Source organism: Pseudochaenichthys georgianus, chromosome 9, assembly GCF_902827115.2.
Source record: "Pseudochaenichthys georgianus chromosome 9, fPseGeo1.2, whole genome shotgun sequence".
In the NCBI taxonomy this organism is placed as follows: Eukaryota; Metazoa; Chordata; class Actinopteri; order Perciformes; family Channichthyidae; genus Pseudochaenichthys; species Pseudochaenichthys georgianus.
In genome coordinates this window covers 31,568,737-31,579,612 of record NC_047511.1, presented here as the reverse complement: position 1 = coordinate 31,579,612, position 10,876 = coordinate 31,568,737, and the positions used below count along the sequence as shown (strand labels likewise).

Sequence of the window (10,876 nt, the reverse complement as noted above, 5' to 3'; positions counted from 1 at the left end):
ACAGCAATTGGGGTCCTCTTCTAAATTTGAAAGGAAGCTACATGAGCTACATCCATGCTAATACAAACACTCACTTTTCCTATTTTTTGGCTAACTTTAACCGGTTTTTGTTAACGTACGAACATAGTCATATGTACGTTAGTCTCCTAAAGACAACTTACATACCGGTTTCTGTGATAAAATAGTTAAATTAACCAAAACTGGTAGGATAAATTCAGCCGGCTTTTACATTAGCTGAATGTGTTTATATGTTCATCCATGCAGTTAAGGAGATGGATGTTTATCCCGGAGTCACTGACGGCGATCCTGCAAAACACCAAGAAAGACATTACTACCTGTTATCTGAACTGCAAACCTTAGTTAAAGATTTACCAAGGTAATTTCTTTCAACCAACTCAGATGTCACTCAGTCTGAGGGGCGATATACAACTACATCTTGATGTTTGTATTTGTTTTTCTCCTTGGCTAGCTCCTTCCAGCAGCGGCTGTCCTACAGCACGCTGGGTGACCTGGCTCTGGCTCTCATCGATGGGACGGTCTATGAGATTGTTCAGGGGCTGCTGGATATTCAGCACCTTACAGAGAAAAATCTGTACACCCAGAGGCAAAAGCTGCACAGTGAACGCCAAGGTGAGTGCTCTACCTTTCTCTCTAGGAAAACATGCCGTTACTGATGAGGCCTGCTCTAAGAAGCAAGTGTATTCCTGTACCCTGGATAATAAAATGTATACAAAACCCTGTTCTCCAAATGTAGCTTTATATAATAACAAACATATTTCAGGCTAAACAAATAATCTTATTTTTTTTCATCCAGGCAATTTGATTCTTTAAAAGCAGTTTAAGCATTGATTTGTAAATCCTTGATAAAGTTATCATGGGGAGAAGTGTGCTCTTATTTTGAAATAAAGGCAAAATTACTGAAGAGTTGTAATCATGATTGGCCTAGTAATGTTGGTGCGTGATTGGTGAGGTTGAGCCAAACACTTTTTAATAAACCAGCTTTGAAATTGAAATCTTGCTTGTATCCCCTTTTTAAGATAATTCTTCAATTGCATAAACACATTTCATGAGTTCTACAGTTGTTCAATTTAGTGACAGATTCTTATTTTTTCTAGGTTGACTAAAGGACAAACAGTATGTTCTTGCTCCATTGGTATTTTTAACAGCTGATCTTTGTTTGAGTTTTTGCCTTTTTAGGTCCTTTTGCAGGTTTTGGTTAAAGGACTAGTTTTTTGACAGATATATAAATTAATTTCGAGATTAAACCAGCTTGGAATTTAGTGAAAATCACGAGATGCATGTCAAATTGTGTACCCTCAAATCAAGAACTATGTCAAGTACAAACATGCTTCAATGAACTGGTCCTAAGTGTATCATTTTAATAGTAAATGTTAGTTGTTGTTTTTTTCCGTTTGTAGCATTCAAACAAGACCTTCTACGAAAACACAAGGATGCTCTGCAGACATGCAAGTCTCACAACCTCACGCTTCTGAAATCTAACCAGCAAGCAGAGTTAGAGGTAAGGCATTACCCTGATTCCTCTGTGTACTGAAAGGACTATGATGTTTGCTATTTTATGATTGTTTTACTTAGTTTTGTGTTTTGTTATCAGGCTCTGGAAATTCGGGTGCGAGAGGAACAACGGGTGATGGATAAAAAGATTGTAGCAGAAATGGATCAGAAAGTGATTGACCAGCAGAACACCTTGGAGAAGGCGGGAGTCCCTGGTTTTTTTATCACCACCAATCCTCAGGTTAATGTCTATACTCAATGCAGATAAAAAGCATACTACGGTAGTGTAGCATTGAAAACTTGCTCTTTATGATGCAGCAAATGTCTAGCAGATGGTGATATATGTCCTGACTTACTCTTTTCAACTCTTATGTGTTATTTCAGGAGCTGACAATGCAGATGAATCTACTTGAATTGATCCTCAAGCTTCAACAAAAGGAGTCACAATATTGAATCCCTTGAAAAAGAGGCCTAATTTTGCCAAAAGAGGTGGCTGAAAATGTCATGCAAAGGCCACTGACTACATATGCTCACAGTCCAGTAATTGTGAGATTTAACAATGGTCGACAAATTGCATTGTGCTCTTAAACAACATGTTTATCACTTGTTGTTATAAGGGTTGTAATCACCATCAGGACCTGTAGAAGACGACTGGTTCTCGAGGGTGAGATGATTGCAGACCTGGGAAGAGAGCAGTAGCAGGTGGTGAAGAACATCAAATTGTTAAGCACTTATCTGCCATGTCACACATTGTGAAATTAGGAAGTTGGTGTGTTGCAATTCCTTTACAGACCTAGTGTATACATATTCAAGCCAAATGTTGATGAAGCAGACTGCCAGAAATGATATAGTTGAGCATCGATGTGTAACTTAAGGACACAGAAATGGCGGCACCTGGGATAATTGATTTGACCTTTCAACAGTGAAACGCTCCATAAGGGCCGGCTGATACCTTTGTATCAAGTGACAGTGTTTTGAACACTTTATTGTTTATTTATTTGAACAGTATTGTAATACAGTTCCTTCATTTTGTTTCTGATATTTTTGCGATTTTGCTACCTTATTTCACATAATATATTTGTTTTAATGTTTCTCTTTTTTAAGTTGCGTTGTTACTAGGGTGAATTAACCCCCTTCTTATTTATATAGATTTGTTTATGGTCAGTGTTGGCTAATGAATTAATGATATGATATGTTTATGAACAAGAACAGTATGGATGGTATCAGTATGGTATTTGTCCTTACGTATTACGTGTCCTAAGTATGTTTTCATAAAACAAATATTTTAAAAGTCTTTGTCTTCTTCTGTAAACATTTCAACAGTCGAAGTCTGTTATAGTCAATCTCTTTCAGTAATTTGTGTACAACTGGGTTCCAAATTATTTAACTGGCACACTGCCACTGCTCACTAATTAATGTAGAGACAATTAAAACGTGCACCTGTTCACCTAGGGAGAAACAGAAAAAAACTGACACAAAACAAGGCCCGGTCTGTCCAACTAAGATGGATTCAATCAAATGTGTTGATTTCATCCCACCTGGACTATAATTTCTTCATTATATCCATTAACATCATATGTGAACCATAGGAGGCCCTGCTTGCTGCTGCTAAGGTGACCAGGTCCAACAGCAGGACTCCATTTATATCCTAATGTTCATTTTCTTTATTCTAGTACCAAATTGAAGATACTTATGATCCCATATACAGGCTCCTTTTTGGTTAAAATATGTTTCTATTCTATAATAATGTGTCTTTATTGTAGGGCTCAGATTTTAAGAGAACTAGAAAAATATTTAAAATAGTAAAAAAATATAGTGAAATATAAAATAGTATTTACATTGGAATGAAATGGAATAAAAAGGAATGCAATATGGAATAAAAATCATGAACATAAAAACCTACTTGGCAATAAACCTGATTCCTGGTCACTTAAAGTAGGTCAAGACAGTTAACAGTTATTACCTATGCTGCCTGACCGTTACATTATTACAGCATAGGATAAACATGTTTACTGCACATTAGTAGTCAGGGTCCGGGAACCACCTCTGGGCGGATGTGCTCCCATGCTGCTGTAACACGGGTGGGGCGCAGTGGGGAAGCCCTGTCAGTATAAAGGTGACTGTGCCTTTAAGAAGAGCCCAGGCGGTGCATGTTGGGTTTATTCCTCGTCGCACCTTCTGCTCCATCATCAGGCGATGCACACCGGCAACTTCTCACAGCTCCGGACCTGCAGCACAGATGACAGAGCCTGAACAACAACGGTAAAGTGATGAAAGCATTTCCTATGTTATTAATGACTGTTTTCTTCTTGTAAATGAAATAATTAAGATAATGACACCTGCTCATGGGTGAATTCAGAGTGCGATGTCCCATATCTAAAGCAGGATGGAGGAAGTCTACCGATCCTCTTAAGCATCCGTTTCCATTTTGTTTTAAATTATTAATTTGGCTTTATAACGACGCCTATTATATTCGTCTGCTATTCTCTCCACTGTACACAATGTGGTCATGGATATACTGCAGAGTGTAGACTTGTATTGTTGTTTATGACGGGGGGGATTTATTTCTAGTGGGGAATAAAGCGTTACGTAATTATAGAGGAGGCGTCCTGTTGTCGCCATATGCCTATCCAGGGCAGGAGTCGGATGATGCACCGCCCAGAGCAAGAGGATGAATGTGTGGACTCACTGATAAAAATACAACCCAAAGACATTGTTGGCAGTCAAACAAGAACCAAACATTACCTGCATCTTCTATTGTTTCAGTATTTTAGGCTGTGTTTCTACACATCAGCTCATGGTAAGATGACGTGGACTGGCCTCAGTGATGGCCCTTGCCACGCATGCACCTGCAGGCCACAGTGCCAACATCTAGTTAAGATCGATCAAAGTGTGGTGAACAGCCTGATAGACTAGCCTATGTATTGGGTTGTAGGATTTGTTTCCTTTTACTTTATTTCGTAGCAAAGCAATAAACTTCATATGTGAATGAAACAGTGTGTTCAATATACCTAAAGTGGAAGGATTATATTTCTGTGTTTCCTTATGTGATCTCAAATGTGTAGAATGCACAGTAGGTTGACACAAACACCTGCAGATGTTTTTCCTGTTCTTATACAAACCTTTGCGCTTTGTGTTGCAGGTACGCTTGATGGACAGGTCCCAGATCTAATCTGACTGTTTCAAAACCTTCCCGCCCAACTGGCCTCCCTAACTCTGTAGCTATGGCAACTTTTCCGAGAGGCTGCTCCCCAGCTGTGCGCTTTTGTCAGAAACTGAACCGACTCAAGACACTGGATGATGACATGATGGCCACGTCGCTGAAACGCTGCCTCTCCACCCTGGACCTGACTCTGTTGGGAGTCGGGGGCATGGTGGGCTCTGGGCTGTATGTCCTGACAGGAACTGTGGCTAAAGACATGGTTGGGCCCGCTGTCATCATATCCTTCATTTTTGCAGGTTTTGCTTCACTGCTGGCCGCATTTTGCTACGCAGAGTTTGGAGCACGCATTCCCAAAACAGGATCTGCCTACATGTTTACCTATGTGTCCGTGGGAGAGATCTGGGCCTTTCTCATTGGTTGGAATGTGATTTTGGAGAACATGATTGGTGGTGCTGCTGTAGCACGTGCCTGGAGTGGCTATCTGGACTCCATTTTTAACCACTCCATCCAGAACTTCACAGAGACACACATCATGCAGTGGAACGTGCCCTTCCTGGCCCATTACCCGGACCTCCTTGCAGCAGGGATTCTCATACTTGCCTCGTTCTTCATTTCCTTTGGAGTTAAAGTGTCCTCTTACTTAAACCATATATTTTCCGTTATTAGCATGGCTGTCATCATTTTCATCCTGGTATTTGGCTTTATGCTGGCTGAACCAGCCAATTGGAGCGCGAAAGAAGGAGGGTTTGCACCTTTCGGGCTATCTGGAATACTGGCAGGCTCGGCTACGTGCTTCTACGCATTTGTGGGCTTCGATGTAATTGCATCTTCAAGTGAGGAAGCCAAGAACCCACAGAAAGCAGTTCCCATTGCCACTGCCATCTCCCTGGGACTGGCAGCAGCAGCTTACATCCTGGTCTCCACAGTGCTCACACTAATGGTACCCTGGCATTCACTGGACCCAAACTCAGCTCTGGCAGATGCCTTCTTCCGCCGGGGTTACAGTTGGGCTGGAATTATCGTGGCAATTGGTTCCATCTGCGGTGAGTGTCAACTTTTAACGGAGAGGGTAAATTGCTGTTTGATTAGGTGTAATAACACAAAGAGGGCTCAAGTCTTACTTTTAAAAGTGCAACCAGGCCTTAGCTAGTGGTCGGAAATGAATGAATGGTTGCCATTTTAGTCAACTCTTATATTGAGTAACAGTTTACAGTTTGAGTCACAGTTCCTGGTATACAAAAGCAGAGCAGAGCAGTTTAGCCGTGTCATTTTCAGTGAAGCTTCAACATGCCGGGATACTTTCTTTCCCAAGACTTCACATATTTCCTTTTTGTTTTTTATTCACTTGTATCTGGTTGTGCTTGAGTTTAACTTATTTACACATTACCTAGTTAGACATTTCATCCCACAACAGACAACAACATTTTCTTTGCCATTGTCGCTCAAACAAATGCCTGTGCACAAACGAGTGAATTCCGCATGAAGCATTGTCTGGTATAAGGTCTCACTGGGTTGCATGTTTTGCTGTTGGCTATCCCTATTTCTACCCTTACCATTAAGACCTGATACAAATGATGATTCATTTCTGGAAGTAGTATAGCCTGAACAGTGCTATATTTTGACTACAGTTCTGATATTGACTCTCTCTTTCTATTTCTAGCCATGAACACTGTGCTGCTCTGTAATCTCTTCTCCCTCCCTCGGATTGTGTACGCCATGGCAGATGACGGGTTGTTCTTCTCCTTCTTCGCACGGGTCAATCCTGTCACCAAAGTCCCCGTCAATGCTATCCTGGTGTTCGGGATCCTCATGTCCACCATGGCTCTCATCTTTGACTTGGAGGCCTTGGTTCAGTTCCTGTCCATCGGCACCCTCCTAGCATACACCTTTGTGGCAGCGAGTGTTATTGTGCTGCGCTTCCAGCCCGACAGAATCAGCTCTAAAGGAACCGCTTCCACGTCTCCCAACCCAAATTCTGAGACCTCCCCTGCCCCCACAGAGTCTCAGACCATCAGGGAGGACAGCGGGGAGCTGAAGCAGTACGAGTCCTTCTCTGACAAACTGCAGCTGGTGGAGAGACAGGTGTCAAGTGAGAAGCGTGGACCGGGTCAGCTGAAGGCTTACTGGGAACCGTACCTCGGCAAGCTGCTGGGGGACTGTGAGCCGGGCGAGGTGGTGGCCTTTTGCGTCCTCACACTGATTGTGAGCTCAGTCTCCCTCTGTATTGTGTTAGAGTTTGGAACCAATCAGCTGCAGCTGCCAATCTGGAGCTTCTCAATGCTGCTGGTGGTTTTTATTTTAGCGTATGTTCTCAGCCTGACGCTCATTTGGCTTCACGAGCCACAAAGCAAGAGCAAAACATTCCAGGTGAGCTAAGTTGTGATTAAATACTGTTTTCTTACACTCTGTTTGGTCACAGATAGATTGTATTCAAAGCCAAATGTCATGAAAACTACATAATTAATAAATGGATTATTAATGGTGCTCATTGTTGCACAGGTACCTTTGGTTCCATTGACTCCAGCTGCCAGTATCCTCATCAATGTGTTCCTCATGATGAAGCTCAGCTATCTGACCTGGATACGATTCACAGTATGGATCGGTGTAGGTAAGAAAACACAAAAAATCAGGCAGTGAACGTAGCGGCTGAAGAGAAACATACTCACCTCAATTGCTTTGTCTCTCAAACACATCCCGCAAAACAAGTATATATTTTTTCTGAACTGAGAACATGATGGATTTATTTAACAGTCTATAAACAACATCCTATTTACACAAGCACTGCCTTGCATGTTGCTTACTTAAGGGCCTTAGCCTATTACGTACAATGTGTTGGATCGCTAGCCAATAGAAGCGATGTCACTATGTTACAGAAGTTAACAAAGGAGTCCAATGGATGGTGTTACAAGCAGGGGGGGAGTGTGTGGTGGGGAAACTCCCTCTGGAGTCAAAGTTCCTCTGATGTAGATGGTGGTCAGGCAGTGTTAATGCCCTGTCAGTAAGGGGGATCACTGGGGAAACATGATCAGCTGCATTAGCTTAAGCCTTCTCTGGATCAGTAAACCATTTAAAGATTATTGTCAGAAGTTGCAGCAAGTTAATGAGATGCACACACATGCAAAAGTACACTTGACAGGGTCTCAGGCTATGCTCCATCTCTCACAGTGTTTCCCTGGAGAAAGTTGTGGCCACTGAAGGAAAACAAAACTTGGGATTTCTTAATTTGACTTTAGGTAGGGTTAAAAACAAATCATCAATATTTCACTAAAGAGTAAATACAAATTGATATGTACTGGGTTTTATTGGCTAAAGTAAACATAAAGCCTTTGACAAACATTGAGGGCTCCAATGTTTTTATCGTGGGGTGGTTATGGATGAACTGTTTTAACATTTGTGATGGTATGACTTTTTACATAGGGACTTCTTCTGTTCAGAATCATTGTCTAATACTTTGTTTATGACAACAACAACAAAAACTGGTATATTCCCTTCAGCCTCATGCATTTTTTTACTTTTTTTATTAGAAAAGCAATGTGTTGTATTTAAGCAGTATACTGGAAGCAGCAGTAAAGCAAACTTTTGTGTTCACTTTACTATCTACTGATGCATCACAAGTAATATAATTATTGAATTGCATTTGTCCTCAGATCGTACAGCCCTAATTGTGACATTAAAGTTCTGTTAAAATCTGTTTTTTATTACACCAATATATATATTTTTGCAAAATTTAAATATGAAAGTCATCAACATTTCATAAACCAAATCTTGTATCTCAAGTGGCATAACTTGTTCTCCCTTCTCACCTGTGTACAGTGTGCCCTGGTTACTCATTATGTTTCCTGCTGTTCTTTCCACAGGTCTGTTTGTGTATTTTGGCTATGGGATCTGGCACAGTAAGGAGGGCAAGCGGGAGCTGCAGCCCGAAGACATGGCCGCCCGGTACGTGGTGCTTCCCAGCGGCAGCCTAGTAGAGACGGTGCAGCCTGTCCAGCCCGAAGGACAAATGGACACCTCTGCACACGACTTCAGCAGCCCCACTGCCTCCACAGCTGAGGAGAACGCAGGGAAGAGATGATGTGTGACCAAAAAAAAGTCATTAGTGCTGCCTGGTATTTTCCGTTCGACTCATACGCTTTACTATACTCGTGTCCTCTCTGAATCTCACTCCCGTGTGACTGGCCCGCCACAGTCTGTACTCGTTGCTTTGCAAGTGTAAGCACACCACCGGATGGGATGCACGCTCTCCATGTCTTTGTGAAGCCTATTTGTATATCTTGTAATACTGGAATGTACAGTTGAGAGCTTTATTATTTCTGTAAACTATTAGCATAAAATTTGTGTTATCTACATATATCTTTTAAGATCAGCTGTATTCTAGAAACCATGCCAGTTTGTCAGAATCCACACAGTAATAGGTTATATGTGGTGCTTTCTTTGTGACAAACTTTTAGTTAAGTATACTCAGTGGACGATTTTTACAAATGCTAACACGGATCTGAAGCTGGAAAATCAACACACAACAACTGTAATTTAGATATCATTTGAAGCATATTAAGAGTTCATGTGTTGCATGATTTTTTTTTTAAAGTTAAGCAGAGGAATGCACAGACTTGTGAGATTACATTGTTGCCTTTTTACTCACACTCTAATCCCCAAAGCCTCAGAGAAATTACATGCTCTTGTGTTTTGGATCCTCTCTGTCCATCTCCTCCTTTTGGTACTCATTAACTCCCCTTTGTATAGTGATTTATTTTAGATCATTTAATCTTATACCCTCAAATATGTCTTTATTTTTCTATTATTACTATTCTATTATTGCTTTTTTTACAAATCTTATTCTGAGTTTTCCTTTTTCTGTGTTTGTTCTATATGTTTTGCATGTACCCCTATTAGTTTCCATCAGTAAAGTGTGCTCGCCTCTAAGTGGCTGACAACACTTCAATGCTTCACTTAATCTCCTAAATCTCGTCCCATGACCCTGCTCGTTCTTGTGTCACTGATATTGTGCAGTCTTTTCTCACACACTTTTGGTTAGCAAAACTTTTCCTGACTTTCTCCCGTTGGTGTGAGATTAGAATTCAAAGCACATATTTATTGAGGTTTGTCTTTCTAGATTTTATAACGATTTCCTGAAATAACCTGAAAGATAATAAGATTATTGGATATACAAGGCACGCACAAACCTACTGAATGGGAATCTTCACAAACAGGGTATAATATTGGTGATCGGGCAGATATTGGTTGTTATGTTATGGGATGGGCTTCTTGTGTCTGAGGCCTGAGTAATCCCAGCAGATTTGCATTAGTCCCTGTTGCCAGTCTGCAGTTTGACCTAGATTAGAGAAAGGCACACATGTGAGGAAAATATACAGAAAACATTCCCACAGCGTACACTGTCGACATGTGAACGTGAGGCTCTCTTCTTTATCACATAGGTAAAAGTACCTTAAAAGATCCCTAGCAGATGCTATGTTTCTATTCATTCTAGTTTGTGTTTGCATGTGTTGCATCAGAAACCAATGGCCTTAAATGTGTTGGAACCAATGCAGACTGATTTCCAAAGTTAAAGCAATCCGTTGTACTGATTTATTTATTACATTTTGTTGGATAAAAACAAACTTGGAAGAGAATGTAAAGCAGAAGGCATTTTGACATCATTTCAAAGACTTTTGTACAACTTTGCACACTGAAAACTATTGTCTAGTAATTTTAGGTTTTACATTTGCTTTCAATGTTGGGGCCAGTGACAGATATTGATACTGTGGTGCTTCTTTGAGCTTAACGTTCCCTCACCTCTTTTCTCTGTCTTTTTTGTGTCTGTATAAAAATGTAAACAAATAAATGTTTTGAAGCAGCATTTACAAAAAATCAGTATTGTGGAATAATCTCACTGCAGTATCACCTCAGGGAATCGCATTATACAAATGAATACAGACAATTAATTCCGAAAAACTTTAAGGACAGAATGAAACTAAAAGTTTAGTCGAATGTATTTTAGAATAGACATGATTCTTATCAAAGTCAATCAAAGTGTTGTTAGTGCAAATGTTCGGCTCTTGATTGACCCTTAAGTGGTTTCTGTATCATTGGGGATACAGTCATTTGACAGACTGTCCATGTGTAAAATGGGTGCAATAACAATTAGGATGTAATATGGGTGTAATATAGGTGACATATTCAAATCAAATCAAGTTTTATTTA

The 10,876-nt window shown here is 40.6% G+C and overlaps 2 protein-coding genes across 2 annotated transcripts; both read left to right on the top strand.

Annotated features, from left to right (window-relative positions):
* Positions 1–18: 18 nt before the first annotated feature.
* Positions 19–2,793, top strand: dgcr6 (DiGeorge syndrome critical region gene 6). The gene is made up of 5 exons (XM_034091585.2): positions 19–376; positions 470–630; positions 1,419–1,519; positions 1,613–1,753; positions 1,897–2,793. The coding sequence occupies exons 1-5, from the start codon at positions 249–251 to the stop codon at positions 1,963–1,965; spliced, it is 600 nt and encodes a 199-aa protein (XP_033947476.1). The 5' UTR covers positions 19–248; the 3' UTR covers positions 1,966–2,793.
* An 897-nt stretch (positions 2,794–3,690) lies between these two features.
* On the top strand, positions 3,691–10,534 carry slc7a4 (solute carrier family 7 member 4). Its single transcript, XM_034090211.2, has 5 exons — positions 3,691–3,774; positions 4,655–5,718; positions 6,336–7,042; positions 7,175–7,283; positions 8,533–10,534. The coding sequence occupies exons 2-5, from the start codon at positions 4,737–4,739 to the stop codon at positions 8,748–8,750; spliced, it is 2,016 nt and encodes a 671-aa protein (XP_033946102.1). The 5' UTR covers positions 3,691–3,774; positions 4,655–4,736; the 3' UTR covers positions 8,751–10,534.
* Positions 10,535–10,876: the final 342 nt, after the last annotated feature.

Excerpts from the sequence above, each read along its gene's own strand:
- slc7a4 (XM_034090211.2), top strand. The coding sequence starts at position 4,737 with ATGGCAACTTTTCCGAGAGGCTGCTCCCCAGCTGTGCGCTTTTGTCAG. Across the intron at positions 5,719-6,335 it reads GGCAATTGGTTCCATCTGCG|CCATGAACACTGTGCTGCTC; the intron begins GTGAGTGTCAAC and ends TTCTATTTCTAG. Across the intron at positions 7,043-7,174 it reads GCAAGAGCAAAACATTCCAG|GTACCTTTGGTTCCATTGAC; the intron begins GTGAGCTAAGTT and ends ATTGTTGCACAG.
- dgcr6 (XM_034091585.2), top strand. The coding sequence starts at position 249 with ATGTTCATCCATGCAGTTAAGGAGATGGATGTTTATCCCGGAGTCACT. Across the intron at positions 377-469 it reads TTAGTTAAAGATTTACCAAG|CTCCTTCCAGCAGCGGCTGT; the intron begins GTAATTTCTTTC and ends CTCCTTGGCTAG. Across the intron at positions 1,520-1,612 it reads ACCAGCAAGCAGAGTTAGAG|GCTCTGGAAATTCGGGTGCG; the intron begins GTAAGGCATTAC and ends TTTTGTTATCAG.